This window comes from Musca vetustissima, unplaced genomic scaffold (assembly GCF_032173495.1).
Source record: "Musca vetustissima isolate MV318-11 ecotype Yass unplaced genomic scaffold, APGP_CSIRO_Mvet_v1 utg68841, whole genome shotgun sequence".
NCBI lineage: Eukaryota > Metazoa > Arthropoda > Insecta > Diptera > Muscidae > Musca > Musca vetustissima.
Genome location: NW_026879702.1, coordinates 715 through 23,592, shown reverse-complemented (window position 1 = coordinate 23,592; position 22,878 = coordinate 715). Strand labels below are relative to the sequence as shown.

General features: G+C 34.1%; 1 protein-coding gene across 1 annotated transcript; it reads left to right on the top strand.

Moving 5' to 3' along the window:
* The first annotated feature begins 230 nt into the window (after positions 1 to 230).
* LOC133324775 (cuticle protein 16.5-like) lies at positions 231 to 4,970 on the top strand. The gene is made up of 3 exons (XM_061533614.1): positions 231 to 281; positions 341 to 559; positions 4,701 to 4,970. The coding sequence occupies exons 1-3, from the start codon at positions 231 to 233 to the stop codon at positions 4,968 to 4,970; spliced, it is 540 nt and encodes a 179-aa protein (XP_061389598.1).
* The last annotated feature ends 17,908 nt before the right edge of the window (positions 4,971 to 22,878 follow it).

The window sequence follows — 22,878 nt, the reverse complement described above, 5'->3', positions numbered from 1 at the left end:
TTACTTCCAACATTTATAATATTAAATAAATAACAAAATATTTCAAAATTGATGAACGTATAAATTAAAAATTAAAAAATTGATGATTATGTGTACATTAAAATATAATATTTAATTAAAAATCGCACAAAATCCAATAATTTATGACGAATTAAAACAAGGTCCACAATTCGTTCGATATTAAATTGTTAAATGATTTTCATATAAAAGTCGTATCGAAATTACACAAAATGTATCAGTTACTCAAACAATTAAGTCGCCTTAAAAATTACAACAAAATGGTTAGTAAAAAAAATCCAAAATATAGAGTTTTACATTAACAGAAACTCCTTATTTACAGAAACTCCTTATTGTCGCTGTTGCCGTTTTGGTTTCCTCAGCTCATGGTCGCTTCTTATATCCGGCTGCATCTGTACCAGTTGTTCAGTATTCGGTTCCAGCTGCATATCCAGTAGCTCCTGCCGTGGTTTCTGCACCAGTTACCAAAACATATGTTCAAGCTGCTACGGTTCCAGTTGTCCAATATGTCCGCCCACTGACACCGGTGACCACCACATATGTACGTCCAGCTACTTATTATACACGTACCGATTATTTGCGTCATAAATAATTGATTGAATTCGATGAGATACCAGTATATTTACTGAAAATTTAAATAAATTTTGAACTCTATTACTACAAATTTCATTTTTTTAATTTATATAAACATACAGATCGGATGCTTTCTCCCAAAGGTGGAATGTATATAAAATATTTCATTCCGTTTACAACCTGAAATATTTTTTGGAAAACCGAATCTGAACCGATGTAGACACACGCCGAAATGTCTGTAATTTGGCATTTCGAAATCTTCTAGGGTGAAGGAGATTTATAGTTTTTGTTGTTAATCCATAATTTAGCTTAGCTTCATGTAAAGGTTTCGCCTATTATCGATATTTTGAAGGTTTTAGCCGCATTATTCACACCATGGTATCTGTAGATTAACATTTCTGGTTCAACAAACAAGTTTTGAAATAAGCCCTAAGTAAATGTTCCTATCCCATTTTCGCCATTTTTTGGTTTCGGACCGAACGGGCTATAATTAGGCACTACAGATTCTAACATGGTTCATATAAGTTCATATTTTGCCATCACCATAACCTCTATATAAAGGTGTCACCATATTTTACGTATTTTTATGGTCCTTGGCGCAATTTTCAACTGAACCCATTGAAATACCAAGCCAAGTTATCTAACTTTTAATTTTTCTGTCCGCAATTTCGTTTTACCGAGAATAATAATTTGTAATATGTCCAAGTTTGTAATAGTTCCCATATTAAGGAGCGATATACTCGAACGGGGCCGTCCCGATGATCGTCCAATCCGAGCCGGAGCAAATGCAAGTTTGAATAAAAATTTCATCATACCATCCCCATAATAGAGAGTGTATATTAAATGTGTAATTTAATTTGGATATAGTTCCCATATAGCGGTGCCGATAATATTCTATGCTTAAGGAATTGTTTGCATATTTTCCAAACAAATTGGCTTTAATTTTTATTTTAGGTTCTTATTGGGAGTGACACTGAATTTGGGGAATTCTGCACTTAGAGGTCTTCGATTTTATGTTGATCAAATCTGTTATACAATTAGCTTCGAATTAAATTTACAAGTCTATAAAATATTGACCCTCTGTGGGAGAGGTGTCAGTAGGAGTGACCAATAGGCCCCATCTTCGGACTAGATATATACTTTGTAAAGCTAATAGGTTGTTCAAAGTTTGGTTCAAATCGGTACCAGAAGGAGTGGACCAATGGGTCCCATCTTCAGACTTGATCTAGTTTTGGTAAAGATAATATGTTGTGCAAAAGTTGAATAATCCTTTCGATTGATATTTATACCCTTCACCACACTGTGGTACAGGGTATTATGCCTTTGTGCATATGTTTGTAACAGGCAAAAGGAAACGAGATAGACACATGGTTCCTTTTGAGAATATGCATAGAATCACTTTCTGAGTCGATTTACGCATGTCCGTCTGTCCGTCCGTCCATGTATTTTTGTGAACAAAGTACAGGTCGCATTTATGATCCGATTTGGATGAAATTTCGCATAAGTCACTTATTTGGCCCAAGGACGAACCCTATTGAAATTGGGAAAAATCGGTTTAGATTTAGATATAGCTCACATATATTTTTTGGTCCGATTTAATGTAAATGGTGCACCAAAGTCCCTATATATCTTTCGATTTGGACGAAATTTGGTTCAGCGTAATGAATTAGGCCTAGAATGATATGTGCTGAGTTTCATGAAAGTCGGTTCAGATATAGATATAGCTCCCATATATAGTTTCGTCCGATTTTATGGAAATGGTGCACCAAAGTCCCTATATATCTTGCGATTTGCATAAAATTTGGCATAGCGTAATGAATGAAGTATAGAATGATGTGTGCTAAATTTCCTGAAAATCGGTTCAGATTTAGATATAGCTCCCTTATATATTTTCGTCCGGTTTAATGTAAATGTCTAGTATGATGTGTGTTAAATTTCCTGAAATCGTTGAAATCGGTTCAGATTTAGATATAGCTTCTATATCTGACCAAATGAAAATAATAGTATAGGTTGCAGAATGACATGTTTATGGATCCAATTTCATTTTGGTAGTCCTTTAAAAATGCGACGTCTGTTAGGATTCATCTGTCCGACTTTACTACTTTCCTTACTGGTATAAACTTAATTTTTAGCACAATTTCTACCATTTTGAGGGGGGAGGTACCAGAAGTGGACCGATATCCCCCAACTTTGAATTTGAACTAAGTCTGGGAGAAATATTATGATGTGCAAAGTTCGTTCGTGCGCACCAGCCAGCCAGGTAGACGGACGGACAGTTGTAAAACGACTCCATTTTTTCTGAAACAGGTTTGTTTAAAAGAGACATGGGAACTAAAACAAATATTTCGATGAGGAATGTTTTTGGGGCAAAGTGCTTAAAGAGACATGGGGTCTAAAACCAATATTTCGATGGGGCACCTTTTTTTATATCAAAGTGTATATACCCTCATTAGCCATATAGTTGAGGGTATGAATATATATTCAATTTCTCAGAAATCGTTTTTAAATATTATTTAATTCTACAAGTTCGATCGATCCATAGAAATATATTCTTTTAAAAACAAATTTTAGAAAATTGTTTATGGATCCAAATTAATTTTGGTATTCCTTTAAAAATGCGACGTCTGTTAGGATTCATCTGTTGAATATACCCAAAGTGGTGAAGGGTATCATATAATCGGCCCCGTCCTACTTTACTACTTTCCTTACTGGTTTAAACTTAATTTTTAGCACATTTTTTTATCATTTTGTGGGGGGACATACCAGAAGTGGACCGATATCCCCCAACTTTGAATTTGAACTAAGTCTGGGAGAAATATTATGATGTGCAAAGTTCGTTCAAGAGCTATCGTGCGCACCAGCCAGCCAAGTTAAACGGACGGACTGTTGTAAAACGACTCCATTTTTTCTGAAACAGGGTTGTTTCGAAGATACATGGGACCTAAAACAAATATTTCGATGATGAATATTTTTGAGGCAAAGTGCTCAAAGAGGCATGGGGTCTAAAACCAATAGAAATAGAAATCGTTTCTAAATATTATTTAATTCTACAAGTTCTCTCGATCCATAGAAATATATTATTTTAAAAACAAATTTTAGAAAATTGTTGTGCAAGTCAAGCATTTATTTCAAATCCAAGTTCCATATTCTAAAACACATATAAACTTTTATTTGTGACGCAAATAATCGGTACGGGTATAATATGTAGCTGGGCGTACATATGTAGTGGTTACAGGTGTCAGCGGGCGGACATATTGGACAACTGGTATTGTTGCAGCTTGGACATATGTTTTGGTAACAGGTGCAGTAACCACGGCAGGAGCTACTGGAACCGCAGATGGAACAGCATAACGAACAACTGGCACAGATGCAGCCGGATATAAGAAACGGGCGTGAGTTGAGGACATCAAAATGGCAAGAGCAACAATGAGAATTTTCTGTAAAAAAGTCGATAAAAATTGTTTAATGAAAAAAAAAAATATATGTAATATTTACTAACCATTTTTCTTGTGATTTTCAGTGCTACCGTGCTGTTAAACTGATTGATACAATTGTGTAATTCGTATTCGACTTTTATACGCAAATTTCCAAATTAAAAAATATAATAATGAATATATTTTTTAAATCTCATGTTATTGTTATTTTATGTTAATGTATAATGTTTGTTTAATTTTTTTGGATCAGGTAGCAATACGTAATTACTTCGTAGCGTCAAATTTAGAAATTTCGAATTTTTATTGGAAAACATATTAATTTACATTATTTAAAAATTACAAATAACCAAGGTGATATACACATATGCATTTATAGAAATCCAGATAAACATAGAATAACAATTTAAAGCAACATTTGATTGGTATCGATAAAATAAATGATTTAAGTCGGTTTAATTAAACAAATGAAACGCATAGATTGACACTTACAATTACTTTTTAAAACCACATTGTTCCCCAATTTCCCTATAAAAGCCAATTGAAAATTACAAAATTGTATCAGTTATTTCAACGACTTGATATTTTAAATATAACACAGCAAAATGGTAAGCTGTACAATAAAATTGTCTGTTCAACGAAAGTTGACAATTGAAATTAATTAAATCTTTTCTGCAGAAACTCCTTATTGTCGCTCTTGCCGTTTTGGTTTCCTCAGCTCATGGTCGTTTCTTATATTCCGCTGCATCGGTGCCAGTTGTGCGTTATTCTGTTCCAGCTGCGGTTCAAGTAGCTCCTTCCGTGGTTACTGCACCTGTTACCAAAACATATGTTCAAGCTGCAACTGTACCTGTCGTACAATATGTCCGCCCATTGACACCGGTAACCACTACATATGTACGTCCAGCTACATATTATACCCGTACCGATTATTTGCGTCAAAAATAATTAATGGAATTTCGAATAACCAAATAAATAAAGTTTAAACTTTTTTTCGTAAAGATTTTTGAAGTTGTTCATTAAATGATGATTTTTATTGAAAAAGACCAGTGAGCGGAGATTTATAGTCGGACGGGGTCGACCATATAATATCCTTATTATCCTATACTACTACTGGCAATATTTGCAATCTCTTTAACTATTATAGGTTAAGAAATCAATTTTCTAATCTTGGCATATTTTCTAAATCCTTTTTCTCGAGTGAATAATTATGCCATAAAATACATTTTTTCACTTTAGGTTGATTTAACCATAGGAATATTGACCGATCACCATCTAAACAGCCGTTCTAAGTATTTGATCAGATCCCGTTCATCGTGCATATAATAATTCCCTATAGAGCGACTGCAAAATGACACAAATAAAGTCCATTGTACCCCCTTAATAATATCCAACATCACCGTAAATTATAGGCGTTGTCCTTGACCATAAAATTTCAAAGCGATCAGCGCGACATTTCCGTCCTCTAGTCGGGTTATAATAATACTAAACAATACTATACTAAACAATATCATAACACATAGATACCTTTAAATATTTACGTATAATTCTCTCATCCAAGTACATGCAACAACATAATTGGTATTAATATAGGCCAACAACGCCTCTTGCATTCAGCATCAAAATTTTTTGGTCTACGTCCTTCAAATTTTGTAATTTTTCAAACAAAAGTGTGGATTCATTTGATCGATCTTTCTCAAAATAGTCTTGTTTATACTTTGGCCAGATCTCCTTCTCCACGATATTCGGGCCAAAAATAACGTTTTTGGTCCATTTCATTCCCTATATATTAGGGGTCAAAAATTATCGTACTTAGATCGACTCATCTAGTGGAGATATGACGTTCGGTATACTTAAGGGTCTAGGGTCTAGGGCAAATACTTTGCGGCGTTCCAAACTCTTGGTGTTGCACAAAGTCATAATACCCAGACAACATAGTTGTGTAAGGTATAATATGCTCAAATTCGACAAGTCATAACTTTTTAATACTCTCCGCCATAGGGTGCGCAATTTTGTAATTTTTCATATGAAGGAAATTTCATTGTAAATTGACTATATTTTTCATATTATAACTATGTGATGGAGCGCATTTTAAATTTATATATCCTTTTTTAAAACCTCGAAATATATATCGGAGACCGCTATGCCGATTCAGCAATATATGTCTGTCTGTTGAAATTATGTCAGATGGTGTTTACTGGGTAGAAACCGAAATATAAACAAGTGAAAAAGCGTTAAGTTCGACCGAACTTTTAATACCCTCCACCATAGACATACTGACAGGTACTTGAAATAAAAATGTAGGGAACATACCGACATTTATACAAACCGATTATGATTTTAAATATTGGTCCTAGACCCATGTTTCTTTGGGCCAAATTTGTTTCCAAATTTTTTAATTTCATCCGAACTTGGCCATCTTATTATTTCTTAGCAAACACGGAACAAATCATATAACTATTTTAATATAAAAAAGGACGACCACAAAAATATTAAAAATTTTTGGTAGGAAGATTTGGTACCATATACGACTACAAAAGACCAAATTGCAGCGAATTCGTAAAAAAACGCGATCAATAACCCCAAAATACTGAAAATTGGGGGTACCCTTATATGGGGCCTATCCGAAAAAATTAACCTATATTTATAATCTTTTTTGTGGAGAGATTTGGAACCTATTAAGAACTCAAAATACTAAATTACCGCACAATTCGGTGGAAAAATACGATCATAACCCACAAAATACTGAAAATTAGGAGGTACCTTTATATTGGGGCTACCAGAAAAAGTGGATCTATATATATATATATATATATATATATATATAATAATTTTTTGAAGACATTAAGTACCCAATAAGAATTCAAGTTACCAAATTTAAATGTATTCGGTTGAAAAACGCGCTCAAGAACCCCAAAACACCGAAAATTGGGGGGTACTGTTATATGGGAGCTATGCCTAAACGTGGACCGAACTTGAGCTGCCTGCAGACAAAAGACGACTCTATCCCAAATTTTGGCGATCTATCTCCATTCGTTTAGACGCTAGAGTGATTACAACAGACAGACAGAATAGACGGACATGGCTATATCGACATAGAATTTTACGCTGATCTCAATTCCTTCAGAAGATAGCGTGATTATAACAGACGGACGGACATGGCTAGGTTGTCTTAGAGTTTTGCCCTGATCAAGAATATATATACTTTATAAGGGGGTATAAAAATGGCCCATTTTCTATAATTTGGTAGTTTTACCCGCATTCTCATTTTTTGTAAGTTAAAACACATTTATTCAGAAATTGTTATACCCTTAGCCTTATGGCTAATAATGACATACACACTTTGATACGGCAAAAACTTGCCTCATCGAAATATTGGTTTTAGACCCCATCTTTCTTTGGATCAATTCCGTTTCAGACAATTTGGAGCCGATGTACATATGTCCGTCCGTCTGTTTGGTCGACTGGAACGCACGATAACTCTCGGAAGGGTTAACCGGTTTAATCCAAACTTTGTACATCGTAACACCTCTTCTAAACTTAGTTCAAGTTCGAGTATGGAGAATATCGGTTTACCCTTTATGTAACAAAATGGTCAACATTGTGCAATAAATTAATTTTATACTATCATGCGGACTAGGCGATTTTAACCAAAATTTGTACACCCTATTATATTTAACAAGCCTATATCAAATCCGAAGATGTGGCCCATTAATCCACTCTGTCTGGTATCTCCCCCACAAAGGGTCAACATTTTCAATATTTACAAATCCAATATTAGGCAAATGGAATGTCCGATGTGAACCAAACATTGCACAATCTATTATATTTAACCATCCTAGATCTGTTATATTTAACCAGCCTAGATATGATCATCGGTCCACTCGTTTTGGTACCTAAATCTGAATTTTCAATATTAATAAATCCAATAGTCCGAAAATGGAATGTCCGATGTGAACCAAACTTTGAACATCTTATTATCATTGCCAAGCCTAGATCAAGTCTGATGATAGAATCCACTGATCCACTCCATGTGGTATCTCCCCCACAAAGGGCCCACCATTTAAAAACTTGTAAATTTAATTGGGAGTGAATTGGATAACCTCTTTGATCAACATTAAATCCGAAATCTTTCTGATAAAATCATATACCTCATATAAAGCAAATAATGAAACCTGTGTGTAATTCCGAAGACCTTCGCATACAACAGACTGAGGGTATATATCTGTCGGCAACACCGACTGACACTTTTTTACTTGTTATTACATAGATGTATTTTTAGATATATAACCCATATAAAGGTTTTTTCTAAATTACTTATTCCCTTTTTCCCGATCTTTTTAAAAATGGTGGAGGGTATGAAAGAAAAAAAGACCCGACCTTTTACGTATTGCTTTTTGTATATTTGTCTCTATAACGGTCAGCAAAATCACGAGGAGGATATATTTTGTTTCACATTTAGGTATGGATCATACGGACTAATTAGCTGCCAATAGGAACGTTAAACGTAGTATTTTGGAAAATTTCCCAAGACTAACGTCTTTTTACAACAATTTAAGAAACTTTTTTCTCTTTTTTTCTCCAATTATTAATTAGATAATTAAAAACATCGTATGTTGAGGTTTTTGGAAAGGCCGTTGGACAAAATTTAAATAATAAGTTTTCCACAATATTTTATCTCTGATAACCGGTCAGTTTTAAATTTCTAACCGGTTTTCTAGAAATTTTCGGAATATAACCTTGACACGTAAAAATATCAATACTTTCTGACAGTTATTTGAAATATCTATTTTTTTGCTAACGTCACTATTTGTCAGTTCGGTTCACTGCCGCAATCGATTCAATTCTCTTAGGTTCATTTGCGGTTAATCATTTCAAATATTCCTTAAAAACAATTCAGAAACAGGCTACCGTAGGTCATTTAATTCGATACATTAATTAAGACGGATGCAAGCTAAAATTTAGCCATTAATGAATGTTATTTAAAAATAGATTAACAAATCCGATGAAATTTTTATGTGGCAACGAACAAAATAGGATAATTTATGGCAAAATAAAAACAAAATCATTATCCTATTAAAATAAAATAAATATTGAAAATAATTAAATAATACAAGAAATGTTCAATGAATTCGAATACATATAAAATTGGGGCACAATTTGAAATAAGTTAACAGTTACAATTGATCGAATAATCGCTGTAATACATATTGGAATTAAAAAATGGTAAATTCTTATTACGAAAATCCTTTAAATTAAATATTATCAACTGAAGTCTTTTTCAGAAACTCATCGTTGTCGTCTTGGCCGTTTTGGTCTCATCCTGTTATGCTGCTTTTGTATATCCCGCAGCATCGGTACCAGTTGTTCGTTATTCTGTCCCGGCTGCAGTTCCGGTAGTTCCTGCTCCTCTTACCGTTTCCAAGACATATGTTCAGGCTGCTTCCGTTCCTGTGGTTCAATATGTCCGCCCATTGACACCAGTAACATATGTTCGCCCAGCAACCTATTATACCCGTACCGATTACTTACGCCACAAATAATTGAAGAAAACGAATAATAACTTGAGCACTTGACTATAAAAAAATCGAATAATAATTTGAGCATTTGATTTAAAAATAAATTATCTGTTTTGGCACCAAACCTTGTAAAATAGCACTCTGATAAATAAGAATATTTAGGGGTTCTATGATACCAATTATGTTAGAGTCCATGAAAAAAATACCTTCGATAATTGGGGTAATAGTATTTTTTATACTCTGTCAAAATGTGAATCTATATTGAAAAATTTTAGGCAGGAGATTTTTATTACAGGAATTTACTTTGGGAATGTCGGCTAGAACCGACAGGACAGGGTGGGACAGTTATATGTGAAAATTTTATTGCAAAGAGGTCAAAATAACGATCTAGCAGATTATCACCGATCTTTTTTCGAACAGCAGAAAAAGTACAACCCTTTTTCATTTAAAATACATAGAATCCATCGCAAATTTTATATGTGGGCTCTGCCATTGAAAAACACGATTTGTAGAAAACAAACAGGGCATTATAGCCGCGAAATATTGGTCCTAGACCTTTTTGGTATACCGATCATCATAACTCGACCACGTTAGTCGATCTATCATTATAATTTGTAAACACGTTACAGTCACAGTTATGGACAAATCGTCACGAAATTTTCGTATTATTTTTATACCCTTCACCAAACTGTGGTACAGGGTATTATGTCTTTGTGCATATGTTTGTAACAGGCAAAGGGAAACGAGATAGACACATGGTTCCTTTTTAGAATATGCATAGAATCACTTTTTAAGTCGATTTATCCATGTCTGTCCGTCCGTCTGTCGGTCCATGTATTTTTGTGAACAAAATACAGGTCGCATTTATGATTTGGATGAAATTTGGTATAGGTCACTTATTTGGCCCAAGGACGAACCCTATTGAAATTGGGAAAAATCGGTTCAGATTTAGATATAGCTCCCATATATATTTTCGTCCGATTTAATGTAAAGGGTCCCTATATATCATTCGATTCGCACGAAATTTGGTATGGCGTAATGAATTAGGTCTAGAATGATGTGTGCAAAGTTTCGTGAAAATCGGTTCAGATTTGGATATAGCTCCCATAAATATTTTCGTCCGATTTCAAGTAAATGGTGTACCAATGTCCCTATATATCGTTCGATTTGCACGAAATTTGGCATAGCGTAATGAATTATGTCTAGAATGATGTGAGTTAAGTTTCCTGGAAATCGGTCCAGATTTAGATATAGCTCCCATATATATTTTCGTCCGATTTAAGGTAAATGGTGTACCAATGTCACTACATATCTTTCGATTTGCACGAAATTTTACATAGCATACTGAATTGATACTAGAATGATGTGTGCAAAGTTTCGTGACAATCAGTTCAGAGTTAGATATAGCTCCCATATATATTTTCATCCGATTTAAAATAATTGGTGCACCGAAGACCCTGTATATCTTTCGATTTTCACGAAATTTGGCATAGCGTACTGAATCGGGTCTATAATAATGTGTGCAAAGTTTCGTGAAAAACGGTTCAGATTTAGATATAGCTCCCATATATATTTTCATCCGATTTTAGGTAATTGGTGCACCAAAATCTCTGAAAATCACTCTATTTGCACGAAATTTGTCATAGCGTACTGAATTAAGGCTAGAATGACGTGTGCTAAGTTTCGTGAAAATTGGTTCAGACTTAGATATAGCTCGACCGATTTTATGTAATTGGTACACCAAAGTCCCTATATATCTTTCGATTTGCACGAATTTTAGTATAGGGTACCGAATTAAGTCTAGAATGATGTTGCTAAGCTTCGTAAAAAGATCCATAGCTAGGCCGATTTACACAACGTACTGATGTAATATAAATTAGTCTCTGGAAAGTTTCCCTGAAATCGGTTCAGATATATTCTACATATGTTAGGATACATATGTAGAATATATCCAAAGTGGTGAAGGGTATCATATAGTCGGCCCAGTCCGACTTTACTACTTTCCTTACTGGTTGGTAAAAAGTAGTGAATATTTAGGGGCTCGAAGTGATCAAAAACTTTATTTTTGTCAGTCTTCTGGTCGCTCTAGTGGCCACAATTATGGCTCGAACATCACGAAATTGTATACACAGAGAACAGTGTAACCATAGAATAAACATGTTAGTTTTAATGAAGATTGATCAATATTTATCGGTCGTGAAAAATTACAAAATTTGAATTCTATGGTGAATGTATTTAATTCAAAAGGATACAGACTCTAGAAGTATAGATCCAAGAGGAGAAGCAGGCCTTTAAATTGATACCAATTATATTGTTGTATGTAATCGGATGTGGGAGTTATACGTAAATATTTAAAGGTGTCTATGTGTTAAGATATTGTATAGTATAACTATTACCCATTATCCGAGGGTCAAATCAATCCAAACGTAAAGTGGCCAACTCTTTATTTTATGGCGTAAATATTCACATCGGAAAAACTAGATTTGGAATATATGCCAGGGTTAGAAAGTGGAGCTTTTGACAGTATGCAAATATCGCAAAATATTGCAGAGGTTCAGAATAGACTATACGGACTATACGGCTCTACTCACTGACTATCATTGACCTTATTGGGTATTAGGAAGCTATATATTTTTGTATCAATAATTCTGAATACCAAATAATAATCGATTAAATTCAAATTGTATTTAGATTACAGACTGTTAATTAATTACGTTTAATAACGCTGAGAGACTTTAGGCAGTACAAAAAATTGGTAAAATACTGGACTTGATTTTAATCCACTTTAGCTAATTGAAATTTGCTTGCTATTATGTCTCTAATTAATGAATTATTTTTTTTATCAATTACTTAAATTATTTAGGAGTATTTGTCTGACGATAGTAGTCAAAAGGTCGACATCTTAATTTCGATAAATCATTTTAGAGTATATTCTTGAAATCTTGATTCCTTTTGTCTGTTGTTTAAATGTTGTTACTAAATAAAATTGTAAAGGATAATCGGCTCATTTCAGGATTGTCTTCGTTATGAATACCTACAACATACACTGTGTTCAATTAAAATTTTCATAAATTACCAAATATTACTTGTTTTACCCTACACAATTATGTTTTCAGGGTATTATAGCTTTGTGCATCCCCAAGAGTTTGTAACGCCGCGAAATATTGGTCCTAGACCCACCTTTAAGTATACCGATCGTCATATCTCGACTAGCTGAGACGATCTAGACATGTGTGTCCGTCCGTCTGTCCATTATATTTTGTAAACACGATACAGGCCACAGTTATGAACCAATCTTCACGAAATTTTGCATGTAGGATGGGTACTGGCCAATGAAGACCCCTATTGTTTTTGGTAAAGATAGGTTAATATTTATGGGATGAAATGGACCAAATACTTAATTTTTGTCGGTTTTTCTAGTCGTTCCAGAGGCCGCAATTATGGCCCAAACTTCGCGAATTTTAACATGGCATGCTGTTTTGATAAAGGTCGGTCAATATTTAGCGGGTCAAATGGACCCCGACTTTTGTGTGAAAAATGACAAAATTTGTATTCTATGGTGTATATATTTTCCCCTGAAGGATATAGACCCAAGAAGTTGATTGTATATCCAAGAGGAGTGGTTGACCTTTAAATTGATACCAATTACATTGTCGTATGTATTCGGATGTGGGAGTTACACCTAAATATTTACAGGTGTTTATTTATTAAGATATTATTTAGTAACCCATTACCACATTACATGGCGCAAATATAGCGCGGATCGCTTTGAAAACCTCTATGAGGATCCAGGTATGGTCAAGGACAAAGCCTATAATTTTCGGTGATGATCAGATAATAATAATGAAGGGGACCGAAAGCTTTTTTGTTGTTTTTCGAGTCGATCTAAAATGTCGCAATTGAAAACCGAACATTACAACACAACCCACGGTGAAGGAAATCTGGCCAAGTAATTAGAAGGGCTGTACTGAATATTATTAATAATATATGTTGACCTCTAGTCGGTCAAGAGGGTGCAAACATCGCGAAGTATTGCCCAAGCTCAGAAAGTAGTACCACAGAAAGTTAGATGTTCGTGAAAGTTGTGTAGGGTATCATATGGTCGGCCCCGTCCGACTATACTGCTCTGCTCACTGGTTTTAAAATGTTGTATTTTATAAAATGTATTCTATATTAAATATCAAATAAATAACTCAATTGCGGGTATTGTTTTCACAGATTTTTTTTGACAACAATTATTTTGAATTAAATATATTAATTGAATTAATACCAATGCCTTCACAAAGATTTTTTTAATCTGTGACTGTGACAGATGTTTCTGTTTAACCTTGCAAAAAATGTTCCGTTCCATAACCTGTAGCTATATTTTATGAAACGGAATTTTATAGATTTTTCTAAAAAAAAAACGATACAATGTCAATAAATATTACAATGTCTCAACAAGAAGGACAATATGCGTGAATTTTGATACCCTCCACCATAAGGTGGAATGTACATTTAAGATAGAGCTCTGAAATTTTGAACAGAAATTGTAGAACATTGTTTGATGTTGCCTTGATATAGCGTTATCCCCAATATTCGCTATTTTGGCCATTTTGCACACGTTTTCCAAACGAATTGGCTGCAATTTAGCATTTTGGGTTCTCATGGAATAACGAATATTCACACCATAAATTATTAATATTGACCCAAGTTTCAGGGTAGCGGCCTTATAACGGTACTCCCCAGAATTCGGTATTTTCTGAATTTTGGACACGTTTTCCAACCATCATTCCTTTCATTTTGTATTTTGGGTTCTCATTGTATAGCGCATTTCCGTGCTAAAAATTGTTTAATATTGATCACGTTTTAGGGCGGCCACCATAAATGGTACTCCACAATATGGGGATTTTTTTGCAAAATTTTAAATCAAATTTGATTAATATTACTATTGACAATTTTGGACACGTTTTGTAACCAAATTGGCTGTAATTTGGTATTTTGTATTCTCATTGGCTGTCAAATCTCCCTTCCAAAATTATCAATATTGGTCTCCGTTTTAGTTTAGCCTCATCTCGACGCCTCCGAAGCATAGTATGCTAAATCGACTTAGCATGCTTTAAAGTTCTTTACGTTGTTAGATACTACGGTCCTTAATTTAAATTCACTGAAATTTTGGTAATCATCGGCCAATCCAAACCAAAGTTATAAGCAAAAATCTACTTAGCATGGCACGTACGATTAAAGACACATCCATACTTTGAAAGCTTCTACTGAAAAACTCACTTTTCAGACTTAGCATACTATGGTTCGGAGGCGTCGATATAACGCTAGCCGATAGATATTTTGAGCATTTAAATAATACTTTTCGATATATTCAAGGTCCTATCACAACATGAGTTTTCTCTTAGGAGCCCCCATTAATTATAGTTATTATGATTGTCATCCTAATGGTGGAGGGTATAAACATGGAATGTTGTGGTAAGTTTGTGCCTAATTATTAGAAAACTCGTTTTGAAATTCGAAAAGTGGTCCTATATATTAAAAAATAAAAATTGCAAATTTCAAATAAAACAACTGTGCAAAATTTTGGTTAAATTAAGAAGAGGCCGTACATTGGCATTCTGGGACCTTGGTGTATATGATTTTTCTTCATCTCCATGTTTGTTCATAGCCCCCAAACAATGTCCCTGCTGGGAGTGTATAGCTCTCGTATGAACTAGGATAAAGCTAATCGGTGAAGATCTTCCTTATTTTTTAACTTGATTTGTGGTCAAAAATAGGAGATTTTCCAATTTTTTTTTCAAAGTTCCGCCATTTTGTTAATTGTTTTGCGAAGTCAATAATGTCAACAAAATGTGAAGTTCATACGAGAGCCAGACATGTACTCTTTCTAACATCGTTGAAATTTTCGGATTCCGATGTTCCAGTGAGGAGTTATCATGCCCGCCATCAAAAATAAGGACTTTGCTTTGACCACAAAAACAACAACAAAAAATTTTTGTAAATTAATTTCTTCCTTTTACAGGTGTTACCAAATACATATAGATGTAGATGTATTGGCAAACGTCAAACACCGAAACATCTGGTTTCTGCAATCAAATCAAAATTACAGCTTCCGATAAATTATTGTACACAAAACAAAAAATAATTATATTTCGGTCATTGCCACTAAACCCAACAAAAAATATTCATTATTTCAAAAAATACTACATGACACTTCTTTTGTGACTAATTTCAAATCTAGAAAATTGAGTTATTAATTATATATGAAAATGTATATACAATAGAATAAAATAAATCCTAGTCGATGGTTTATTTATTTAAAAGAAATAATATAAAATAATTTATATTCAATTTAATTAAAAAATAATAAAAAATAAAACATTATATCTAATATAGAAATTGTATTTTATATAAAAAGGGACTGTAATTATATGAAATGCTATCAGATTTAATTGAACATTTAATCTATCTACATTCCAATAAAATGGTAAGTATGGAATTTCCATATTTCCGAATGATTGATAATAATTAAATCTTTTCTTTTTAGAAATTGGCAATTTTGGCTTTGGCTCTTTTGGTTTCCTCGGCTTACGGCGCCTACTTAGTTCCCGCTGCCTCGGTACCAGTTGTTCGTTATTCAGTTCCAGCTGCTGTTCAAGTGGCTCCTGCTGTAGTACCTGTTGTTCAATATGTTCGCCCCTTGACACCAGTAACTACTACTTATGTACGTCCTGCCACTTATTACACACGTACCGATTATTTGCGTCACAAGTAAACAATTGTGCAGTAAATGATTTTGTAATAAATGTAAACTATTAAAACGAAATATTTTAGTTTTTGACTATATTATCTCTAGTGAGGTGTAATTTATTCACAGATAATGAGAATCGTATATAAGATGGTCGACAATACGATGATATCGAGAAAATGGGTTTTTTATGAGCCAGCAGTATTCACAAATGTAGATACTTTACATTAAATAAAGGAATCCTTAAGCTCGAGCTTAAGCTTCCCCGCTTCCAACTCATGAGGACTGAAATATAAATTTTCAATTCACTTACGATCCACCTCATAAGCTGGCCGAAAAAATGATAGTGTTTACTTGCCAAAGAGGTCTGTTGACCATGGTGATTGTGTGGGCCGCCATACCAGCCGATGGTCGCTCTTCGCTCGTATTAATCGACCGTGGCATCAGAATAAATGCCGAATATTATCGCGAAAATATTTTGGAGGTGTATTAAAGCTTTGGGCACGCAAACATTTTGGTCGCAGACCTTAGACATTCCAACAGGACACAGCACCATCGCATTCAGCACGCGCCATCCAAGAATGGTTCCAAAATGAGGTTCTTCGTTTCATTTCCAGCGCACAATGGCCACCAAAATCTCCGGATACCAATCCTTTGGACTATTGTGTCTGGAGTATTATGGAAAGCAAGGATAGCACTAAAAAAATACCAAAGTGTCGATCACCTCAAGCAAGCGCTTCACTGGGAATGGGCCATAATTCGTGGCAAAGGTAATCAATTCGAACAAATCTTACCTTATTGTAAAATTTTATGCTATTTCCGACATTTTTGTTTTCATTTAATAAAATTAAAAAAACAAGTGAAAAAGCGTTAAGTTCGGCCGGGCCGAACTTTGGATACCCTTCACCATAGATATACTGACAGGTACTAGAAATGAAAATATAGGGAACATACCAAAAAGTGGACCTATACCGACATTTCTAAAAACGGATTATGTAAACCTTAATAAAATTTCAGAAGTTTTTAATGGATAATTGTACCCTCAGCCTTATAGCTAATGAGGGTGTATACACTTTAACACGGTGAAAATGTGCCTCAACGAAATATTGGTTCTAGACCTCATGTTTCTTTGGACCAAATCGGTTTCAGAAAATTTAGATTTCATCCAATGTTATTATTTCTTCTAAACTTAGTACAAATTCGAAGATTGGGAATATCGGTCCACTCCTTCCACTTCGGAACAAATTAGATAATTATTTTAATAGAAACCAGTAAGGAAAGTAGTAAAGTCGGAATGGGCCGACTATATGATACCCTTCACCACTTTGGGTATATTGTACATATGTATCCTAACATTTGCATGTCTATGTTCCATCTTTCTCCAACCTATCCTAACTTTAATTTCATTCGAGCAGATTTAGAGCCGTCTGATTTTCGGTACTCCGCGTTGTTAAAAATATAATGTATATTTGGGATATATATCTAAATCTGAACTGATTTTCACGAAAATTAACACACATCTTTCTAGACTTAATTCAGTACGCTATGCCAAATTTTGTGCAAATCGAAGGATATAAAGAGACTTTGGTGCACTATTTACCTAAAATCGGACGAAAATATATATGGGAGCTATATCTAAATCTGAACCGATTTTCACAAAATTTAACACACATCGTTCTAGACTTAATTCAGTACGCTATGCCAAATTTTGTGCAAATCGTGCACCATTTACATAAAATCGGACGAAACTATATATGGGAGCTAAATATAAATCTGAACCGATTTTTATGAAATTTTACACACTTCATTCTAGACCTAATTCATTACCCTGTGCTAAATTTCGTGCAAATCGAAAGATATATAAGGAGCGTTTACATTAAATCGGACGAAAATATATATGGCAGCTATATGCAAATCTGAACCGATTTTCACGAAACTTAACACACATCATTCTAGACCTAATTCATTACGCTGTGCCAAATTTTGTGCAAATCGAAAGATATATAGGGACCGTTTACATTAAATCGGACGAAAATATATATGACAGCTATATCTAAAACTGAACCGATTTTTCCCAATTTCAATAGGGTTCATCCTTGGGCCAAATGAGTGACCTATGCTAAATTTCATCCAATTCGGATTATAAGTGCGACCTGTACTTTGTTTACAATTTAACATCGACAGACAGACGGACGGACGGACATGCATAAATCGACTCAGAAAGTGATTCTATGCTTATTCTCAAAAGGAACCATGTGACTATCTCGTTTCTTTTTGCCTGTTACAAACATATGCACAATGACATAATACCCTGTACCACAGAGTGGTGAAGGGTATAAAAAGGGGGTTATATGGGGGCTACCCCAAAAAGGGGCGAATATTAATAATTTTTAGTAGTGAGATTTGTTACCATATACGACTACAAAATATCAAATTGCAGCGAATTCGTTTGAATAACGCGCTCAAGAACCCGGAAATACCGAAAATTTGTGGTACTTTTATATGGGAGCTATGCCTAAACGTGGACCGATATATGAGGGCTATCCGAAAAAATGGACTTATATTTATAATTTTTTGTGGAGAGATTTGGTACCTATTAAGAACTCAAAATACTAAATTACAGCCAATTCAGTGGAAAAATTCGATAAAAACTCCCAAAACACTGAAAATTAGGAGGACCTATATTTATAATTTTTTTGAGGAGACATTTGAGGAGACCCACTAAGAACCCAATGTACCAAATTTCAGCATATTCGGTTGAAAAACGCGCTCAAGAACTCCAAAATACTGAAAATTGGGGGGGTACTGTTATATGGGAGCTATGTCTAAACGTGGACCGATATATCCCATCTTCGAACTTAACCTGCCTGCAGACAAGAGACAAACCTATGCAAAATTTCAGCACTCTATCTCAATTCCCTCAGAAGATAGCGTGATTACAACAAATGGACGGACAGACGTACGTCGTACGTAGACTTCTTGGAATTTTACCCTGATCAAGAATATATATACTTTATAGGGTCGAAAATGAATATTTCGATGACGGAAATGACAAAAGGTCGGAATGATAAAATTAATATACCCTTCATACTATGGTGGAGGGTATAACAAATTGTCAAAATTATGGCGTTTGACTTTGTTGCAATTTTTTATCTCACCCTGTATAGTCATAGCCCCCATATAATAACTCAGCCCAATTTTCGGTATTTTAAATGTCTTCGGCCAGCTTATGAGCTGACCTCATGAGTTGAAAACGTGTTATATAGTTTTTCTCAGAAATATAAAAACTTTCTGGGAGATTTTATCTTTTTTGAATGCCCCTCATGTAGGATGGTATACAAATTTTGGCTCGGTCGAAGTAAGGGATTCCTTTATTTGATGTAAAGTGTCTAGATTTGTGACACCTGTTTGCTCATAACAAAATCCATTATCTCGCTATCATCGTATTGTCGACCATCTTACATCCTTTTTTGATTATCTTTGGTACTCCCAACTACAAACAATATAATCAAAAAATAAAAAGTTTCGTTTCAATAGTTTATATTTATTACAAAATCATTTACTGCACAATTTTTACTTTTGACGCAAATAATCGGTACGTGTGTAATAAGTGGCAGGACGTACATAAGTAGTAGTTACTGGTGTCAAGGGGCGAACATATTGAACAACAGGTACTACAGCAGGAGCCACTTGAACAGCAGCTGGAACTGAATAACGAACAACTGGTACCGAGGCAGCGGGAACTAAGTAGGCGCCGTAAGCCGAGGAAACCAAAAGAGCCAAAGCCAAAATAGTGAATTTCTAAAAAGAAGACATTTAAATAATATTACTCATTCGGAAATATGGAAATTCCATACTTACCATTTTATTGGAATTTAGATGTTCAAATAAAACGGATAGCCTTTCATATAAAATCAGTCTCTTTTTATATCAAATACAAATTCTATATATTAGATATAATGTTTTTTTGTTTAATTAAATTGAATATAAATTATTTTATATTATTTGTTTTTAATAAATAAACCATCGATTAGGATTTATTCTATTCTATTGAATATACATTTTAATATATAATTAATAACTCAATTTCTGAGATTTGAAATTAGTCACAAAAGAAGTGTCAGTTGATATTATTTCAAATAATGAATATTTTGTTTTTGTTTTGACTTGGTGGCGATGGCCGAAATATAATTTTTTTTATCATAATAATTTATCCGAAGCTGTAATTTTTGATTGCAGAAACCAGATGTTTCGGTGTTCGACGTTTGCAAATACATCTACATATGAATACATACGTATACATTTGGTAACATCTGGATTTGAGAAAGGGCGATCTATATTTCACTTAAAGCATGCGGAGTCGAACTACGTGTACTTTACATGAAGAATATTTAAAATAACTGAACTCAAACATATATATTCGGCCATTGTGAATATTTTATTCAACAGGAATAATAACTGGCATCCTCTTCGAGGATAAAAACTTCAAAATATATATAATGAGTTGGATCCTTCTTTATATGGAGGCTATAATCAAATGATGGACCTACATCGAAAAACTTTTGAAAATATATTTCCCCCCTACGAGAACTCCGAAAGCCAAATTACAACCATACTGGTGGGGAAATCCAGTTATTACATTCAAAATACCGAAAACTAGGCAAGGACATTGTATGGAGACTAAGTACAAACATGAAACACTATATGCACCAGGGATGGTCCGTATGACGAATTTTTAGGTTTTCGACTGTCAAAAAGGTGTAAACGTCGAAAACGTCATTTATTCGAATATTATTACCGTAATTTTCAAAAAGACATATTATTTTTACATATATCTGTCCGTTTCTTACTAGAACTAATACAAAATTCTAAACTTTTTGGAGAAAAAAATTTTGAAATTGTATATGGATTTCAGTACAGCATACGTAATTTCCAAATTCATTAATGGAAATAGGTATTTTGGGTGGGTTTCCGAAGTTTCTGATGTATGCAATATATGTCACTGGTTGTGACGGATCATTTCTGATATGCACCAAGTCCCAGAATGACAATGTACGGCCTTTTCTTAATTTAACCAACATTTAGCACAATATTTCATTAGAAAATTACTTTGTAACAGGCAAAAGGAATCGAAATAGACCTATGGTTCCTTTGATAATATGCATAGAATCACTTTTTGAGTCGATTTACGCATGTCCGTCTGTCCGTCCGTCCAAGTATTTTTGTTAACAAAGTACAGGTCGCATTTATGATCCGATTTGGATGAAATTTGGCACAGTTCACTTATTTGGCCCAAGGACTAACCCTATTGAAATTGGAGGAAATCGGTTCAGATTTAGATATAGCTCCCATATCTAGTCGTCCGATTTTATGTGAATAATGCACTCCCAATATTTGTCCGATTGGCACAAAATTTTGCACAGTGTTCGGAATAAGGTCTAGACTGATGTCTGCGAAGGTCTAGACTATATCTTCCATATATAGTTTCGTCCGATTTTATGTGAATGATGCACCAAACTCCCAATATTTGTCCGATTGGCACAAAATTTTGCACAGAGTACTGAATTAGGTCCAGACTAATGTATACAAAGTTTTGATGAAATCGGTTAAGATTTAGATATAACCTCCATATATAGTTCCGTCCGATTTTTTGTGAATTATGCACCAAACTCCCAATATTTGTCCAATTGAGACAAAATTTTGCACAGAGCACTGAATCATATTCAGATTGATGTCTGCGAAGTTTTTTAAATCGGTTCAGATTTAGATATAGCTCCCATATATAGTTTCGTCCGATTTTATGTAAAAGATGCACCAAACTCCCAATATTTGTCCGATTAGGACAATATACTGTACAGAGATCTGAATTAGATCCAGACTGATGTCTGCGAAGTTTTGTTAAAATCGGTTCAGATTTAGATATAGCTCCATATATAGTTTCGTCCAATTTTTTTGTGAATGATGCACCAAACTCCCAATATTTGTCTGATTGAGTAAAATTTTGAATAGCGAATACTATTGATTTTTCATTGATTTTAGAATGGTATGTGTATGGGGTTTTTAAATTGGTTTAAATATTTATCAAGATAGCGCATTTAATTCCTCCAAAGATATTACCGGATATTTTAGATATTAACATGTATCATATAGTCGCCCCGTCCGACTTTTGAACTTTCCTTACTAGTTTAATATATACGACCACTTTTGGGATTTCAAAACGAGTTTTTTTAACAATTAGGCACAAACCTACCACAACGTTAATTTTTTTTTCGAAAATCACTATTCCAACGGTCACCACATCAGTATAATTGATAATGGAATCTTGGGTTTGGGAGATGGAATTTGACTACGAGCATTAATAACACCTCGAGATGCATCTGAAAATGAAACATTCGGTCTAATAATTGAGTTAAAGGCATTTAGGACATTAGTATTAGCTTTTTCTTTCCCCTCTTTCGCAACTTTTCTAGCTCTATTCTTTAACTCAACATATTTTTTATACTCAGAGCAACCCCTGAAGCTTGCTGGATGACCGTGATTACCACAATTTACACAATATGGCAAATTACTCTCAGTCTGCACAAATTGGCATTCCCCTCTAGCA

What these genes read in the sequence shown, in the direction of transcription:
- LOC133324775 (XM_061533614.1), top strand. Translation starts at nt 231, where the DNA reads ATGTATCAGTTACTCAAACAATTAAGTCGCCTTAAAAATTACAACAAA. An exon ending in TTAAAAATTACAACAAAATG is followed by an intron (nt 282 to 340) that starts GTTAGTAAAAAA and finishes CCTTATTTACAG; the next exon opens with AAACTCCTTATTGTCGCTGT. An exon ending in CACCGGTGACCACCACATAT is followed by an intron (nt 560 to 4,700) that starts GTACGTCCAGCT and finishes TCTTTTCTGCAG; the next exon opens with AAACTCCTTATTGTCGCTCT.